At 43.3% G+C, this 19,609-nt stretch overlaps 1 protein-coding gene across 3 annotated transcripts in view; it reads left to right on the top strand.

Moving 5' to 3' along the window:
* The window catches only part of MLLT3 (MLLT3 super elongation complex subunit), a 133,914-nt gene that overhangs the window by 70,561 nt on the left and 43,744 nt on the right, over positions 1 to 19,609 (top strand). For 2 of the 3 annotated variants that reach the window (XM_086770302.1, XM_086770301.1), the window contains exon 5: positions 16,857 to 16,976. The exons of the other annotated variant lie outside the window; for it this stretch is intronic. In XM_086770302.1, the coding sequence (XP_086626428.1) occupies positions 16,857 to 16,976 (120 nt within the window). The remainder of the gene's footprint in view (positions 1 to 16,856; positions 16,977 to 19,609) is intronic. 3 annotated transcript variants of the gene reach the window in all.

Below are 19,609 nucleotides of genomic sequence, written 5' to 3'. Positions count from 1 at the left end.
CCAGCACTGAAAGGCCCATTACACTTTTATGAAATGCTTTACACAGGCTTTTCTTTGACTGTTGTAGAAGCCCTGGAAAGCTGGTGCTCTCTTTCAAGTGTAAGCAGAATAGACAACTGAATGATTTCATGAAACATTAACTCACTTGTGTCTTCCATGCTTTAGGCTGAGAAAAGCATTTACAGGATAATACAGTATGAGATGGGTTTTACACTTACTTAAAAGTCAAAAGAATTAATACTTATAGCTTATAGCTGTCTTCAAGAAACAGTAAAAGTAACAAGTCATAGAATTTCCTTGAAAGGCCACAAGTCAGGCAAAATGAAGTTCATGTCATTCAAAATGAATGAGATACCATATTAATGTAAAATGCTGAGTGATAACTTTAAGAAAAGCACTCTAAGATGGTAGACTTTTGCTTACATGCTTTTAAGTACACCATGTGTATGTAAACTTACACCATGTGTAAATTGCTTAATTTCGGCGTGCCTCGAAACCCAGATCCCTCATTAGTTTTTCTCCAAGCAAAAGTCATGGGATGTGTTATTCCACTAATGTAGACTACTAAATATGATTCTTTTTCTTATTTGCATAAGCATATATATATTACAAATACTATGTCCTTCTAAAGGGAAGAGTGCAGACTCACCTGGCATCTGAATGCTACTGTATTCAGTGTGGACTTCTTTGAATTATTGCCTGGATGCTCACAATTCCCCTTTTTCGTCACACGTGCATCTTGCAGCATCCCAGATGTGAACTACTCAGGGATGCTTGCTACAGCCAATGTTCTTTTGTCTTTCAGGCTAAGAACCTTGTTTGTTTGTTTGTTTTGAAATTAAGTGCTAGTAGTCTGCCAGTGCATTCTCATGGTTACCCTTCCCCATATGTATCCCATCCTTCACGTGCCTAAAGGTTTGACTGGTTATCCTGCAGTTCACTGATTAACACTTGGATATCTGAGTAATTAAACAAGTGAGAACACAACTGTAGCACAGCTTTGCAGTGCTGCTGTGGCCACTTTAGTTAAGCCAAACAGGACATTTAGGGTGGGGCAGGTCATGTAGATGTAGAATTCCACTCTGTGGAATTTTTCTGTCTTAGATTTTTATTTGGTATCACCAGAACTGAAGCATAAATGTGCAGTTGTCATTAGTAGGAAGTCATCAACTTGCTCATTTCTCTTACAATCTGAGAATTACTTTTTCAGCCCTTACAAGAAGAAGGATTTGATTTGACTACAGAGAGTGTGTTTCTGTAGTCAGAAAGGTAAATAGGAAACTTTGGTTCAATCTTACAAAGGCCATAACCAATTTGCAAAGTTCTTTGTCCAAGTTTTCCATCTTCAAAAACATATTCTCTACACTGAACTTGCCCCACCCCGAAAAGATTTAGTTATGCTCAAGTGCATCTCTACTATTTACCTACTTCCAGGTGACCTTGGTCTCATAAATGTAAAACTAAATGTTTACAGAGGAAATAAAATATTTTCAAGAGTACGCTACGCAAATCCAATGAAACCATTTAGTGTAATTACTTACATTCCCTCCCCTTGCGTATATATTCTAAATGACATTTCTTTTAGAAAAGTTTACTGGGAAATGATGCTACTGAGAACTTTTTGTACCATTTACTCAGCATAGTAGAATCATAGAATGGTTAGGGTTGGAAGGGATCTTCAAAGGTCATCTAGTCCAACCCCCCTGCAAGGAGCAGGGACATCCCTGACTAGGTCAGGTTGCTCAGAGCCTCATCCAGCCTGGCCTTGAACGCTTCCAGAGATGGGGCCTCCACCACCTTTCTGGGCAACCTGTTCCAGTGTTCTATAACTCGCATCGTAAAAAATTTTTTCCTAATTTCTAATCTAAATCTACCCCCCTCTATTTTAAAACCATTACCTCTCGTCCTATCGCAACAGGCCCTACTAAACAGCCTTTCCCCATCTTTCTTGTAGGCCCCCTTGAGGTACTGGAAGACCGCTATCAGGTCTCCCCGGAGCCTCCTCTTCTGCAGGCTGAACAGCCCCAACTCTCTCAGCCTGTCCTCATAAGAGAGGTGCTCCAGCCCTTTTATCATCTTTGTGGCCCTCCTCTGGACCTTCTCCAACTGGTCCATGTCCTTCTTGTGCTGGGGGCTCCAGAACTGGACACAGTACTCCAGGTGGGGTCTCACCAGGGCAGAGTAGAGGGGGAGAATCACCTCCCTTGACCTGCTGGCCATGCTTCTCTTGATGCAGCCCAGGATGTGGTTGGCCTTCTGGGCTGCAAGGGCGCATTGCCTGCTCATTTTAAGCTTCTCATCCACCAGCACTCCCAAGTCCTCCTCCTCAGGGCTGCTCTCAATCCATTCCCCGCCCAGCCTGTATTTGTGCCTGGGATTGCCCCGACCCAGGTGCAGGACCTTGCACTTGGCCTGGTTGAACTTCATGAGGTTGGCACAGGCCCACCTCTCCAGCCTGTCAAGGTCCCTCTGGATGGCATCCCTCCCTTCCAACGTGTCGACGGCACCACACAACTTGGTGTCGTCGGTGAACTTGCTGAGGGTGCACTCTATCCCACTGTCCATGTCGCCGACAAAGATGTTGAACAGGGCCGGGCCCAGCACGGACCCCTGAGGGATGCCACTGGTGACCGGTCTCCACCTGGACATCGAGCCGTTGACCACCACTCTCTGAGTGCGGCCATCCAGCCAACTCCTTATCCACCGAGTGGTCCGTCCATCAAACCCATGCCTCTCTAGTTTAGAGAGAAGGATGTCGTGCGGGACAGTGTCAAAAGCTTTGCACAAGTCCAGGTAGATGATGTCAGTTGCTCGTCCCTTGTCCACCGATGCCGTCACCCCGTCATAGAAGGCCACCAAATTGGTCAGGCACGATCTGCCCTTGGTGAAGCCATGTTGGCTGTCACCAACCACCTCCTTTCTCTCCATGTGCCTTAGCATGCTTTCCAGGAGAATCTGCTCCATGACCTTGCCGGGCACAGAGGTGAGGCTGACCGGCCTGTAGTTACCTGGGTCTTCCTTGTTCCCCTTTTTAAAAATTGGGGTTATGTTCCCCCTCTTCCAGTCATCGGGGACCTCACCAGACCGCCACGACTTCTCAAATACGGTAGCCAGTGGCTTGGCAACTTCATCTGCCAGTTCCCTCAGGACCCGCGGATGGATCTCATCAGGACCCATGGACTTGTGCACCTTCAGGTTCCTTAGATGATCCCGAACCTGTTCTTCAAGTACAATGGGCAGTTCTTCATTCTCGCAATCCCTGCTTGCACCTTCTACAGCTTGGGCGGTGGGACAGGAACTCTTGTCGGTGAAGACTGAGGCAAAAAAGTCATTGAGAACCTCAGCCTTCTCCATGTCCTGGGTAACCAGGACACCAGTTCCCTTCTGGAGGGGGCCTACATTTTCCCTGGACTTTCTTTTGTCCCCTACGTACCTATAAAAGCTCTTCCTGTTACATTTTATATCCCTGGCCAGATTCAGTTCTGCCAGGGCTTTGGCCTTCCTTACCTTATCCCTGGCCACTCGCGCAGCCTCTTTGTAGTCCTCCCAGGCTGCCTAATGATGTGAAGCTAACATGTATACAGGTATGACTTGTGAATTAGCAATGTATACCATAATCCCACCTGTTGCTTGAAATACCAAAAGTCACCTTGTATACAAAAGATGGCTTTTAGTTAATCCATTTCTCACCAAGCAAAGTATCGAGCTACTGGTAGTGACAGAACTGTGTACGTGTAGTCTCTACAGAGCTCATCCTCTAGGCACAGTATGAAATTGTGCGTGAGTAGATACAGTAGGATTGAAGTTTTCATCAAGTGAACACCAGGTCCTTAAATGGTCATTCCTTCCTAGATCTTTTAGTTACCTTTTCTGATTGGTTTCAGCCTCTAAACATTGAAAGAGCATGAGGGAAAAGAGGTGGCACTGTGATTCCTGTGTATGGGCATGGGAAGAGGGGTAAAACTGGATAATTACAGTCATTAAAAAATAATCCTCAAATTTGAAGTAGATTCTGACTCTCTAATCCCACTAAAACAATTTATAAACAGGGTCTGACTCCATTGATGTATTTTGTGTTGTAAGTAGTGCTGGTTCTATTGCTTTTTTGGCTTTGCATGTTTTTAGATTTCCAGAAAAAATGGACAATTACACCTAAAGTGCTTATTGAGCAAGTAGAAATAAATTATTTTTGAAGATGCTGAATGACAGGTACCTGAGAGTTAAATTGAATTTTGCCTCTGGAGACATAGACTTGCTCAGGCATCACTTGTTAGAATATGATATTATGAATAACTTAATTTTGATTCTTGCAGGAAAAGTGATAAAAATAATTTCAGTCAATGGAAATACAGCAGTACAACAATTCAACACAGCCCTCTGTCCTGTAGCTGCAAACATATAAATAAAAAGCTGTCTACTGTGTAATACTCCCACCTTTTTGGAAGAAGACTGAAAACTAGTTGTTTAATCCAGGAGTACACAGACAACATTTAATAGAGAGAGCACTTACCACTATGGACTAAGACAATAAAATTCATAACACTATTACAAATGCACATGCGTGTTAATAATACAATTTGAGGTTTCAGGTTTAGAGGGTGTAAGGAATAGGTCATTTTTAGAGGAGTAATTATGCTTTTTAGCAACAGAGGTGTCCTTTGTGTCTGCTTTCTGTAAAAATTAATTTGGAAATCAAGTCAACTCTGCTTCTGTAGCAAGGCAATTCTTTCCTTGAAGACAGTTGATCTATTAATAAGGGAAGAGAGAAAAAGAATCATTCTGAGAGGGGTGCAATTTTTAGGAAGAAAAAATCAAGGTAAAAATTCAGCTTTTGCCAGAACACACTGCAGTCTGTCCTTTGAGGTTCTTTCCAAATCTTTGTTTTTACAATTTAACAATTGAGAAATGTCTTTTCAATCACTTGAGATGCCTGCATAATGCCTGTTCTAAAACCTGTTCCTAATCCATGTAACGAAGATGAAATCATGGGGATTTCCCTCTTTTCTCTATCCTCCCTCATTTCTTGCAATTTCTCTCTGTCGGTTGGAATAATTGGCTTCTACCCAGAGATATAATGCTGCTCTAGGGAAGGGATTATCTTTAATCTTGTGCTTTTCGTAATTAAGTAATTGGATTTTCTTAAACTATGTATTACTTTACTTTCAAGCAAATAACTTCAAAGAATTCTAAAGGATTTTCTATTGCTTAGTGAGTTTTTCAGTTTAAATAGAAATAATGGTTGTTCAAGACAACTGGATTTTTGTTGTTACAGTTAGTGCTTTCAGTGGTGAATAAACTTGTTCTTCTCTCAAAACGATGTGGGGTGTGGCAGCCCAGGACCACACAAAGAAGCCTGTCTGCTACTGATGCATGATGAGTATAATTCATCTCCAGGGCTGCAGAATCATTGTAGTAATGGTTCATTTTTCCTAGAATCCCAGAATGTTATAGCTTTTACTGAAAGTACTATTTGAATTTTTAGAACCATAGAATCATAGAACCATAGAATAGTTTGGGTTGGAAGGGATCTTTAGAGGTCATCTAGTCCAACCTCCTGCAAGGAGCAGGGACATCTTCAACCAGATCAGATTGCTCAGAGCCGAGTCCAACCCAGCCTTGAATGTTTCTAGGGATGGGGCAGCCACCACCTCTTTGGGCAACCTGTGCCACTATTCCACCACCCTCATAAAAAAAGTTTTTCCTAATGTCTAATATGAATCTACCTCCTTCTATCTTAAAACCATTACCCCTTGTCCTATTGTAACAGGCCCTGCTGAAGAGTTTCTCCCTGTCTTTCATGTAGGCTCCCTTTAAGTACTGGAAGGCCGCTATAAAGTCTCCCTGGAGCCCCCTCTTCTCTAGGCCGAACAGCCCCAACTCTCTCAGCCTGTCCACACAGGAGAGATGCTCCAGCCCTCTGATCCTTTCTGTGGCCCTCTTCTGGACTCTCTCCAACAGGTCCATGTCCTTATGTTGGGGGCTCTAGAGCTGGACACAGTATTCCAGGTGGAGTCTCACGAGAGCGGAATAGAGGGGCAGAATGACTTCCCTCGACCTGCTGGCCACGCTTCTTTTGATGCAGCCCAGGATGCGGTTGGCCTTCTGGGCCGCAAGCGTGAATTGTCGTCTCATGTTAAGCTTCTCATCCACCAGCACTTCCAAGTCCTTCTCCTCAGGGGTGCTCTCAATCCATTCTCCGCCCAGCCTGTATTTGTGCTTAGGATTTCCCTGACCCATATGCAGGACCTTGCACTTGGCCTGGTTGAATTTCATGAGGTTCTCATGGGCCCACCTTTCCAGCCTGTCAGGGTCCCTCTGGATGGGTCCTCTCCAGCATGTTGACTAGTGTCATTGGTGAACTTGCCCCTTTTTAAGAAATGGGGGTCATGTTACCCCTCCTCCAGTCATTGGGAACCTCATCAGACTGCTATGACTTCTCGAATATGATGGCCAGCAGCTTGGCAACTTCCTCCAAGTGAGGTCCCTCAGGACCTGCAGATGCATCTCATCTGGTCCCATGGACTTGTGTACCTTTAGGTTCCTTAGATGTTCCCGAGCCTGCTCTTCGAGTACAGTGGGCAGTTCTTCGTCCTCCCAGTCCCTGCTTTTGCCTTCCACAACTTGGATGATGTGGCTAGAGCCCTTACCGGTGAAGACTGAGGCAAAAAAGTCATTGAGCACCTCAGCCTTCTTTATGTCCCAGGTAACCAGAACACCTGTTTCCTGTTGGAGAGGGCCTACATTCTCCCTGGAATTCCTTTTGTTCCCAACGTACCTATTGAAGCTTTTCTTGTTGCCCTTAATGTCCCTGACCAGATTCAATTATGTCAGGGCTTTAGCCTGCCTTACCTGATCCCTGTCCACTCGGACAACCTCTCTGTAATCCTCCCAGGCTACCTGTCCTTGCTTCCTCCCTCTGTAGACTTCCTTCTTTACTTTCAGTTGGTCCAGGAGCTCCTTGTTCATCCACGCAGGCCTCCTGGCATTTTTGCCTGACTTGCTCTTCATTGAGATGCATTGCTCCTGAGCTTGGAGGAGATGCTCCTTGAATATCAACCAACTTTCCTGGGACCCTCTTCCCTCCAGGCCTGCATCCCGACACTTTACTCATCAGATCCCTGAAGAGGCCAAAGTCTGTTCTCCTGACGACCACGACAGAGAGCTTGCTGTGCACCCTCCTTGATCCCCCAAGGATCTTGAGCTCCACCATCTCATGGTCGTTGCAGCCAAGGCTGCCCTTGCTTCCACGTTCCCCACCAGCCCCTCCCTGCTGATGAGAACAAGGTTGAGCATAGCACCTCTTCTCATTGGCTCATCTATCACCTGCAGGAGGAAGTTGTCATCCACGCGTTCCAAGAACCTCCTGGATTGCCTGTACCCTGCTGTGTTGTCTTTCTGACAGGTGTCGGGGTGGTTGAAGTCCCCCATGAGGACCAGGGCTTGTGACCATGAGGTGAGGCTACTCCTATCTGCCTGTAGAGGGCTTTGTCTGCTTTGTCCTCCTGGCCAGGTGGCCTGTAGCAAACCCCCACTGTAATGTCCCTTGTCCCTGCCCTTCCTTTAATACTGATCCATAAGCTCTCTGTCAGTTCCTCCATCCCCAGGCAAAGCTCCATGCACTCCAGCTGGTTGCTGATGTAGAGGGTGACACCCCCTCCTCATCTCCCCTGCCTGTCCTTCCTAAAGAGCCGATATCCCTCCATCCCAATGCTCCAGTCATAGGAGCCATCCCATTACGTCTCCATGATGCCAACAAGGTCGTAGCCCTGCAGGTGTGCACACATCTCTAACTCTTCCTATTTGTTCCCCATGCTACATGTGTTGGCATAGAGGCACTTAAGCTGAGCCCCCAGTGAAGCCAACTTGCTGGCTGGAGCAATAGGAATTCCTCTGGGCTGCAGTTTAGATTCTCTCCTACTTACCTACAATCCTTCCTCAGGTTCTGGGCACCTGTTACTGGCACTGGTGCCATATTGACGGTGGTGGGCTGGATTGTGCTCCACCTTCCCCAGCAACATTAGTTTAAAGCCCTCTTGACGAGCCTGGGAAGCTTTTGGGTAAAGATGCTCTTCCCTTTCTCAGTTAGGTGTTACTCTATCAGCCCCCAGCAGACCAGGCTTCTCAAAGCGAGTCCCATGGTCTAAACAGCCAAAGCCCTGGCTGTGGCACCACTCCTGTAGCCGTTTGTTGACTTGCCAGATTCAACTGGCCCTTTCAGGCCCCTTCCCTTTGACCAGGAGGACTGATGAATCTGCATCCCAGAGTCCTTAACCGGTGCTCCCAGGGCCCTGTAGTCCTTCTTGATGCTCCTTAGGCTACTCCTGGCTGCATTGCTGGCACCCACATGAAACACCAGCAGTGAATAATAGTCCATGGGCCATCTAAGGCTTGGTACTCTTGTAGTAACATCCCTGATACGAGCCCCTGGGAGACAGCACACCTCTCTAGAGAGTGTGTTGGGTTGGCAGATGGGTGCCTCCGTACCTTTCAGAAGAGAGTCACCCGCCACTACCACCCATCGGCTTTTCTTGGTTGCACGGGTCATTACGTGAGCAGGTTGGGCTGCCTTGCTCAACTCCAGTGTCTCCTGATGTGCTGGGTTTCACTTCTTCAGCTTGCAGAGCAGGAAAGCGGTTTTGCAGGGGCACATCAGATTTTGGGGGAAACTTCTTCCTTCTGCTGGCCCTTACCTTTGTGAGCTTCCATTCCTCAGCATCATTTGCCTGCTTACCTACTGCGTATGTCGGTGGGAGGGTATGGGTGGGGGTATTTCTGTTTGACTGGGGGGTGTGGTTCCGGTGCAGGCTGTGCTTGGATCCAAGAATCCAACTCTTTCTCAGTCTCCCCGATGTCACACATCCTCCTGACCGCCTCCTGCAGCTCAGCCACCTGCCGCAGCACATTTCTGCAGCGTATTGTGGGGAAGCTCACCAACCTGTTCTGAAGCTGCTGTACGAAGGTGTTCTTGGATTACAGGTTCAGTAAATGAAACTACAACTTGGTGTGGATCTGTTTGAGGCAAGATTATTCCAGCTTTATTGATAGCCTCCTTTCATTCGGGGAAATAAAAACATGGGAGGCAGCAGATTCTTGGTAGTGGTTCTTTCCTCTGCAGAAGATCTAATGTTCCTTAATAAGGAGATTGTGTTGATCTGGAGCAACTGTGACAGCTTGTGCAGTTTCTAACTGTGTAAGTATCTATGTGGGGTTGTAGAGCTAGGACTCCTATATGTCAGGCGTGGCATGATGTGCATTTGTAGAAATTGTCAATAAGAGAAGACCAGCTTCCATGGAACTTTTTGAGGCTCTTCCTCATGCTTTCTGTGCTGGGATCTGGAAAGGAAAGTTTTGTGTTTTGAAAGTAGATGGTTCTTGCTGAGTACCTGGATACTCTAAACTGCCAAACGTGCTGGTAGATAAGTGTTGTCTTTGACAGGTCAATTTTTTTTGTAAGGAGACTTCTGAATCAGTTCTTAGTATGTTTATGTACAGGTATTACAATTTTGTAATTTTTCCCAAATTGCTGGGATAGTGGAAAAGGGTTCCCGATTACATTAAGATAATTGGTGGTGCACAGTTATTGTTCCCTGATCCCTTCTTTTGTTCAGCAGTTATCCTGGTTCTGGCTAGGATAGAGTTAATATTCACCTGAGCTGGGAGGAGAACCGGAGCTGGTGGCCCCTATGGCTGTGGCACTGTGGTAGGAGTTATTCACTATAGTAGATAATACCAGCATTATATTCATGTGATATTTGTATGGTCCAGTATGATTTAGTGTTGCATTGTTTTAATAAATTTTTCTTAGATACATTATTAGGATGAGATCTTGTTAAACTCTATTTTGATGTTATCGTCTCCTCCCTATGTTGACCTAAAACTTGTGTGGAATGTCTTAGTAGTGGGGGCGTAGAAAATCTTCCAGTTACAGTGTAAACCATAAGAAAGCAAAAATAAGAAAAGTATTTTTTTCTTGTCTGAGTTTAGTGTTATGTGTTAAGTAGCTGCCTGCTCTGATGCTCCAGTTTTCCCTTCACAGAGAAAGCGAGATGGAGTGTGGCTCTTTCCATCTCTGACATGCATTATTAAAATAACTCTCTTCCCAAAACTGTCCATTAACTGCAGTCTTTAGTGTCAGTGAAACAGATGGACTTTGGAGCAGGCCAGGGAAAAACAGCAGTGGGCATCTGTGTTTTTTTTTCTGATTTTCTTCAGTCACATCAATCAGTTTTTCCATTAATCAGTGGTGCTATTGGTCTTTCTTCTCTTTGTCTTGAATGGCATCCTCTGCCATGTCAAGATTATCTCTCCATCTTCACTAGGTTGTAGGCTGGCTTTCTTAGGAGTTCACCTCACCTGCTGACTGAGTTTCTGTATGCCTTATGGAACAGCTCATCTAACCTTTTTTCTTCTTTTCCTGGAACATCTTCTAACCCAACAGTCACATTTGTATGGTGGAGCTTGTCCTGAACAGCACAGGGTATCTGAAAAATAGTTATCTGTGTATCATCTGTGAACTTGCTGAGAGTTCACTCGATCCCACTGACTCATTAATCAAGACATTAACCAGTTTTGGACTAAGTGTTGATCCTGAAGGGATCACTGGCCTTTAACTGGACCTTACACACCTGAAGAGAACCGTTTGAATCCAGTGGTCCAAACAGTTCTCCATGCATGTCATCATCTATTTATCCTGTCCATATCTTATAGATATGGCTTTAAGTTGGGCAGGACTACTTTTAGTAAACCTATGCTGACTGCTCTCAGTCAAATTCTTGTCCCTTCAGTGGCTGGAAGTGGCTTCTAGGAGGATTTTCTCCATCTTCTTCCCAGGGACTGAAGTGAGACTGATGAGACTCTTGTTCCCTGGATCTTCCTTCTTGAAGATGAGTGTGATGTTTGCCTTCCTGTAGTCGTCAGGAACCTTCCCTAATCACCACAACCTTTTGAAGATGATAAAGAGCTGCCTTGCAATGGTACTGACCAGCTCCTTCAGTACCCCTTCTTATATCCAGTCTTCTCTCATGAACCTGAGTGTCCCTGTGGATGAAATTCGCCCTAACTCAGTCTTCCTCTTTTGTGGGCGCTGACTTACGGCCATAGACTCTATCAGTATGCTTGGGTACCTTGGAGGCCTGTGGAAACAAGAACTTACTAGTGAAAACAGAGGCTGGAAAAACATTGAGTACGTAAGCCAAGTTTTGTCATGAAGTCCATACCTTTAGCCTTCATTTTACAGCATATCTTGTTTTTAGAAGCATTTCTTCTTGTTGTTCACATGATGCAATATTAGCTGGGTGCAAAGAATTTCCTTTCATGAGGATTATGAAGTTCGTGCCAACAGGTAAAAGTTAAAATTAATAGTTTTTCTTTAAAATTAAATTTTAAACAAAACAAAAAAACAATGTGGATACATAGAATCATAGAACGTCTCAAGTTGGAGGAGACCTATATGGTCATTAAGTCCAACTCCATGTTCTTCACAGGGCTGTGTAAAACTAAACCATACCACCCAGACACTCCTTGAACTCGTGACAGGCTTGGTGCTGTGATCACTTCCCCAAGGAGCCTGTTCCAGTGGCCGACCACTCTCTCAGTGAGGAACCTTTTCCTAATGTCCAGTTGCAACTTCTTCTGATGCAGCTTCATTCCATTTCCTTGTGTCCTATCTCTGGTGACCAGAGAGGGGGGATCAGCACCTCCCCCTCCACTGCCCCCTTGAACAAGTTTTAGACTGCGATGAGGTCACCTCTCAGCCTTCTGTTCCCCAAGCTGTACAAACCAAGTGACCTCAGCAGTCTTGCCCTCAAGGCCTTTCACCATCTTGATCACCCTCCTCTAGATAATGCTCTAATAGTTTGATGTCCTTATATTGAGGCGCCCAAAATTGCACACAGTACTCGAGGTGGGGCTGCATCAGTGCTATGTAGAGTGGGACAATCACCTCCATTGACATGTTTCTTAGTACAACCTATTTTGTAATTCCCATTTCATTTATAGCATGGTACTAAACTTGAAACTAATTTCTCTTGGCCATGTACTCCAATCCACCTAAATGTTTTTTAAAACACTTTAACATTTGTGAACAAGCACATCTAATTTCCTACTTTTCTTTTTTTTTTCCCATCAAAAGCAGGCTGTGAAATTAGCTAGGTTTCTGCTTTGCTTAAATCTAGTCAAGCTAAAGCTTTGAAGGGAAAGCAAATCTGTAACTAGAACTTCATACTTTACATACTAGTGAATTCAGAATGTGACTATGTGGTTGTTCAAACTGACTTGTTTAAAGCCCAGCTGTTGTCTCACCTTCCTTCATTAACACCAGCACTGATGTCTTATTCCACCAGCTTGTCAGATCCCACAGAGCTGTTGACTTGTGAAAGGGACCAAGGAGAGGAATTACTAATGTTCGTGGTTTTTGTCACTGAAGTGAATAATTGTGAGAGCAGACAAGTACTAGCCACAAGTGGTCTTGGATGCCTGGCTTAGGCATGGACTGCAGCAGTGTCCTCCACCTACTGGGATGTACTCTTCTTGGTGGCTATAAGCTAGCAGGAAACCTACAGTGCAGAAAGGAGGAAAAGCCTAAAAAAGAAGTACATATAGCATGGCTGTACCGGAGAGCTCTTGCTCAGCTTTTGAGGAGCCTTGCATTCTTGCTGCAGAATTAGTGGCTTGCTGTGATCTTCTCATTCCCTTCTTTTGTGTAGCCTTGGCTTAACATAGCCATATACATATACATGCGCGCGCACGCACACATAAGTAGTATGTGCTGCTAGTGTGATAGTGGCCATGTAAAAGTAGGGACTTGCTCTGAAAGCTGGCTGAAGGCTGTGAGTTGCTGTGTTTGACTGATGGGAGGACAAAGGACAGTTACCTACTGCAGATGTTGCTATAACTCTGTCAGCTGAGCTCTTTCAGTAAGCTTAAACTGGATGTAGAGCTCTCTCTTTCCTAAATTTAGCCAAAAGGGAAATGCATCTCAATTTCAAAAAATGGTTGTAACGTAGGGGCTTTTAGCATAGATAATCTTGGCAAAGAAAACAAACATTTTGGAAGAGTTCCTGAAGAGTTAACATTAACTTTATTCTTTGAGAGGTAGGAGAAGGCAAGAGATTTTTTTTTTTTTTTTCTGATATAGAGGACTTTAATGAGGACTGTATCCTTTTTCTGACAGAGATCAGTTTGGAAGACAGATGTGGTTTTTATCATAGGGGCGAAAAGTTAATTTTACATGAGATTTTCTTTTGTCATCTTTATTGCTGGTAAAGTCTATAGTCTGAGCGAAAGTTCCGTCTTACTGCATACATTGTTAATCACATTAAAAAATTGAACCTACAATTGCCATTTTTCATAGGGTTCATAATGAAATAACAAGCTATGGGATTCAATACACTGAAATTTTTAGGACTCACAGTTTGAAATGTCCAGATTTTGTCTTCTAAAAACTGTATGGAATTTATTTTCTTTCTGTATGGAACTAGATTTGCCAAATCTGCCAGACCTCAGGTGGTATTAACGCTACTCGTCCTGGCCCTATAGACCTTTCTGTAGACAGTCATCCTGTTTCTAAGCAGTTTCTAAGCACAGTCTGTAATACTGAGACTATTAGTGGTCCAGATACCTCCATTTCTGGGCAAGTATCTCAGAAGTCCATATGCTTTTAAAAAAATGTCAGCTTTCTAAGAATGTGTGTGTATAAGGATGACTATATAAATATTTCTAAACTGGAATGTTTCTGAATTTTAAAAAGAACATTTATGCAGTGGTTGAACCTCAGTTTATTTTAGTGAGTCAGACTTTTATGCTTCAGGGAGAAAATGGCAGCTTCCAACCCTAAGAGAAAGAATCCTTGGCAGAATTTTTTGTTTCTTTGCTTTTAATTTCAAGGTAGGGCAAACCCAGATCTTTCTGACTATATTTCTCTTCCACATGGATATATGTCGTATAGGTACCAAAGTACTTTGTGTCAATAAAATACCTAAACTCCTTGTGTCTACTATTTCTGAAAGATGATTTGATTTTAATGCAGTTGATGTTTTCTCTGAAGTTAAAACATTAATTTAAAGGAGAATAATCTTATTTAACCACCCACTTGACTTAGTCTTTGAGAGGAAATCATGAGACACATGCGTTTTCTCTACTTGTTGCACAGGTTTATGGTATGCATGTGGGGCTACAGATTTTCCTTGTCCTTGTTGCTGACCATTCTTTGTTAGCTTGTGCCTTCTTTTCAATTCAGCTGGGCTGTATTCAACCAAAACACTTGGCAAGTTGAGGTTAAAAAGTATTTGTTAGGCTAAAGGAAATCATTCATTGTGATGCCCAGTGCTAATTGCTATCAGCATTACCATTATTACAAGACAGACGTAATTGGTTTTGCCCACCTGATTTTTGAGAGTTCTGGCTCCTGGCAGGCTCTAGTAGTTCAGGTGTCTGAGAAAGGGAAATGAGGGATTGGGGAGAAAATTTGTTACATACCCTGTGTGGAATCTTACTTCACAAAATGTTTGAATACATAAAGAACTTTTAAAGATTTTTTTTTTTTTTTTTTTTTTTTTTTTACTACCTGAGCCTATATTCAAGGAAGGCAAACAACTTATTGCCTTCTTCCTCCACCTTTGGATTCCAGCAGCAGTGTTGAAAGGTATTGCTCAACTTACAGGCCGATAAAAGGAATCTTTATTACCTAGACATGTCCCTTAATGTTCTTCAGGCTATCACGTGATCTTTTGAACAAAGTTATCTGCAACAAGATTCATCTGGGGCAGTGTTTAAAAAAAAAAAAAAATGGAATCCTCTCTTGAGGAAGCTGTAAGCAGTAAATGTCACCTTGACTTGGAGGGGTAAACTGTGGAGTATACATATCTACATCCTAGATGTCCAAATCTTGCACTTCCTGTTCCTCCTTTAACGTAATGTTCATGAGACATGTGATGGGTCAATCTCTCCCCAGCCCCAATTTCAGAAGATGTTTTGGTCACATGGAGAGCCAAGGGTGACCATACAGGGCATCCACAAAGCCAAGCGTGATTTCATGCGTGGGAACCTGTGGAAAGAGAGAGATGTTTTCTTGCAGGTGCAGAGCTCTGCAACTTCTCTCCAGCTTTGCAGGGCTTGTCAGACAGTAGGTAAGCTGTCTCTGGCATTTAGGGTTTTGGAACAATAGATAAATGAATAGCTATGCTAGGAAGCAGTAAAATCCAGGCACAGCAGCACTGGAGCGGAAGACAGGAGCTAGCTGATCTCAGATGGAAGGCATGTCTGGTAACTGCTGTGTGATGGCTGTTTTGTCTGTGATCTCTGGAAATAATCTGTTCGTACTTCAGAATCTTTCAAATCAAGAAAAGGAGCTAGACCCTTCTTATAGTAAAAATTCTGCTTGCTCACCAGCCTTCCAGTTTACTGTAATCCAGATAACGCAGAAGCTTGAAGTTGAAGTTAGAGCTGTACTGCTTTCAGTTTAAAACTCAGGCAGTTTTCACAGTGTGTCTTTGTGGTTAACCTTGGCTAAGGACTGAACTTCTACCCAGACGCTTGGTCACTCACTCTGCCCGCTCAACAGGGCACAGGGAGAAGACAGGATAAGAAAGCTCGTGGGTCAAGAGACAGGGGGATTGCTTACCAGTTAATGTCATGGGCCAGACAGACTCATCTTGGGGAAAAATAATTTCATTTGTTGCAAATTAAAATAGATTTGGATAATGAGGTATAAAAAAAAACCACTAAAAAGAAAACAATATCACCCCTGACACCACCTTCCCATGCTCAACTTCACTACTTCATTCAGGATTTGTCTATGTCCTCCACCTCCCTGCACGGTGCAGGGGAATGGGGTCTGCAGTCAGTCTACAGCTCCTCTCTGCCACTCCTCTCCTCCTGCTTTCCACATGCACCAGCACAGGGCTTCTCCATGGGCTGCAGTCCTTCAAGAACTGCTCCAGCGTGGGCTCTCCGTGGCTGCAGGGAAATACCTTCCCCAGTGCCTGGAGCACCTTTTCCCCTCCTTCTTTGACCTTAGTGTTCAGGCTGCAGTTTCTCACAATGTTTTTTTTTCGTTTTGTTTTTTTTTTTAATCTCCTCTGCCTGTGCAGTGTTTTCATAGAATCATAGAATCATAGAATGGTTAGGGTTGGAAGGGACCTTCAAAGGTCATCTAGTCCAACCCCCCTGCAAGGAGCAGGGACATCCCTGACTAGATCAGGTTGCTTAGAGCCTCATCCAGCCTGGCCTTGAACGTTTGCCCTTTCTTAAACCCATTTTCCATGAGGCACCACCATCTTTGCTTGAGGGGCTCAGATGTGTCCTGTGGTGGGGTTGTTGGAGCCAGCCAGATTAATCTGTGTCCGGCATGGGGGAGTCCCTGGCCTCTCCTCACAGAGGCCACTGCTGACACGCAAACCTTGCCACCGGTGCCCGTTACAGTCCTCCTTCACTTCATTTAAGTTGAAAGTAAAGACTCCTGCACATACGTATTTATGGGATGTCAGCAGCCTGCAGAATCTGTTACTGCAGGTGGGATGAACTTTCAAATGTACTAGACATTGCTTAGGACAAGTGAAAGAGTGCTAAGGACTGAAGTGCCATGGCGTAGCTATAAGCAGCTGTAGAGAACAAGTTATGTCGTTTTCTGAGCGGTTTGCATTGTATTTGCATGGAAATGGAAAGATAGGATTTGCTCATTAAATAGAAGATGGCAGTGTGGTTTCATTAACCCATCCCCTGTTGAGAAGAAACATGGATACTGTTTGTTGGAGAAGTTTTATTCTCCTACCAATGTGACCTGCTAGTTTCTAGGCAGGTGACACTCTCTCTGTCTCTATTGGTCATGTTTGACTGACATGCTTTCACTCTTATGACAGATCACGGTAATGTCAGATGGCACATCGCTGTCTTCAGGACAGAGCCTTCATCTCCCCAGCTTTCCCAGTAACTCCCTGTCTTTTTCTGAAGTGAAGAAGAAATCATCTCATGGACCAAAGGTGAGGCTTACTTTGGTTGAAGACACTTGAGCCAGTGGTGCTTTGCTTGGGAATTAACTTGAGAAAAAAAAACAACTATTTCTAGGTATTTTTGCAGTCTCATTTACATAGTCCAGTCATAATAGGTCTTGAAATTTCTTTGCTATGAACTGACTGTTTGCCACAGGAAAATAATGCAGAACAAGGATGGCTGTGAGAACAGGTGCCGATGAAGGTATCGCTTTTCTGGGTTTTGTACATGTACAATTGTTTTCCTCTTTTCCAAGAAGGAATTCAAATGGTCTATTGTAGTATTAGGGAATGCTAGTGATGGAAGTGTGATCTACAGAAATGTAAAGAATAGGAGAAAATACTGTAATAATAATTTCATTTCTGAAGTATTTTTTAATACTTTTGAAGATAATTGTGTGTGTTCCTTAGGATTTTTAATTTTGTTTATATTTCAAGGGTTAATTCTTTACTAGGTGTTTCAAAGACAGCAATGTCATCAGTCTCTAGAACATGAAATTGAATCCCCAACCTAGAACATGGTAAAAAGGTATAGTCCAATGAACCTTCTGAGTAATTTAGATGGACCTTTCCTAAACAGTAGATAATTTCTTCAGTTTGGCAAATGAATTAATAGTGTGTGTGAATAAAGAGCATCTTGTTATTTATTCAAATAAGAAATGCAACACAATTACTTGCTTTGTAAATAAATTAACATCCATGCCTCTTCTCCAATCTGTTAAACTGCTTGGCTTTTCATTTTCTTTCTTAGCATCTTGTCAATTTGAAATATGCTACATAATCTTGCAGTGCATGTACTGCAATACTGATTTTTTATCAATAACTTTCATGTTCTGTAGCTGTGCCAAATCTTATATCTTTGAAGAACTGTTGGGTAATGAGCTATGGATATGTGTAGGTATGTCTGTTGATAAGAATGTGTCACAACAGTAAGGATACACAGGGGGGGGGGGGGGAAGTTCTTTAATGTGTTCCTGCCTGATTTGCATTGTACCTGGGTGCCTCACAATCTCTAATGCAGGTTGTCTTGCGACATTTAAAGGATATATGGATGTGTGATTATTTTCATTTTCCTGATGAGGAGCTGAGGTAGATTGAATCAGAGGTTTAGACTGAAGGTGCTTACTTGGGCATGTGATGACTGCTTAGTGCCTAAAAGGGAGGCACCTGGCTGTACCAGGTGCTGAAGTAAAATGCTGATGCTGAAGATGACTGTCAGACTGCTTAGACTAGGATGCATCTCTATCTTCTAGGATACTGAAGATGAGTTACTTTGACACTTTACTGTCTATAATAGGGGTTCTTATGAGTTTCGGTAGCTCTCTAGAGTTCAGTTTCCAATCACTTCTTCAAATTCGGCTGTAATGTTGATTCACCCATATCTTGCATTGCATGCCAATGCAGGCATACTGAGGCTTGGCCTAAATAAGCAACCCAGACACCTGCAGAAAGACCTCAGGGAGGTACAGACACGATATGCTCCATCTAGTAACTGTATACCATGGTAAGTCTTGAATCTCCAGCGTAATTTTTTTCATAAGCAAATGTGAACCTGGGATATAACTTGGATGATGAACTTCTGTCTGGTGTAGAAACCTGACACATGTGGAGTCTGGCTGGGCTGAACCAGGGTGAAGGGAGTGTTGCATGATTGCTGCATTCGTCCTTATAAATGAATGTTTGAAATCTTTTGGTTTTGCTGAAGTAACCCAACCACCTGCAGAGAATTTGACCCATAGCAGGAACTTGCAGGAGTCAGTGGGAGGTTAAATGTACATCATATCTCAGAATTGTGTTCAATTTCTGAACTGTCAGTTTGCTTTCTGTCACATCCTCTTCTGAAATATGTATTAAAAATATAGATGTTTGTATTTCTGAAGTTCCATGATTTTGTGTTTAATTTAATGGAGATGGTGTTGTTGAGCCCCAGTATTGGGATTCTAAAACAAAGCTTGAATCTTGGAAATACAGAGGACAGGCAGAAATGTATGAAACCTTACTTTATGCATTTTTTTTAATATAAAAATAGCAAGCTAGCTACAGACAGCTAGCTAAATCGGTTGTATTATTGTGTTTGTATTATGTGAATACAGAGATGCACAGAATACAGAGAAACAGCTTGACTATATTTGTGGAATGAGCTGTAGTGTCAGCTGCAGTGCAATGAGTTTCACTTTATAAACCATAAAAACCCAACAGCTCTTGTTCCTCTGTGTGACCAGAAAAAAAAATGTTTTATGCTCCCCTTTTTGGCTTTCTCTGTCAAACCAGTGAGCCTTATAATTCTCCATCTGCTTCTAATTCTCCTCATGTCATTGGTCATAAGACTTTGGTGGGCTGGACAGGCTGAAGTGTGGAAAGCTTTGTAAATGTATGATACAGTAATAATCTGTAAGAAGAATTAGCAGCATCATCTCCAGCGTGCAGCTAGCAAGTGGAAGAATACCATAGTATTTGTGGAGGCTTTAAGAATGTTTTGGGTTTTTTCCCCCAAATCAGTGTTTTTACTCAATAATAAACACATTTGTGTTTGACAGAAAGCTGGATTTCCTTGAGCAAGTAATTCCTTTTAGGTATTTTCCTCCTCTTCCTCTTAAGAGCAGGAGGCATGTTTGATACTAATT

The sequence above is a fragment of the Chlamydotis macqueenii genome, chromosome Z (assembly GCF_036417535.1).
Source record: "Chlamydotis macqueenii isolate bChlMac1 chromosome Z, bChlMac1.mat, whole genome shotgun sequence".
NCBI classification, from domain to species: Eukaryota; Metazoa; Chordata; class Aves; order Otidiformes; family Otididae; genus Chlamydotis; species Chlamydotis macqueenii.
This window is presented reverse-complemented; position numbering and strand designations above follow the sequence as displayed.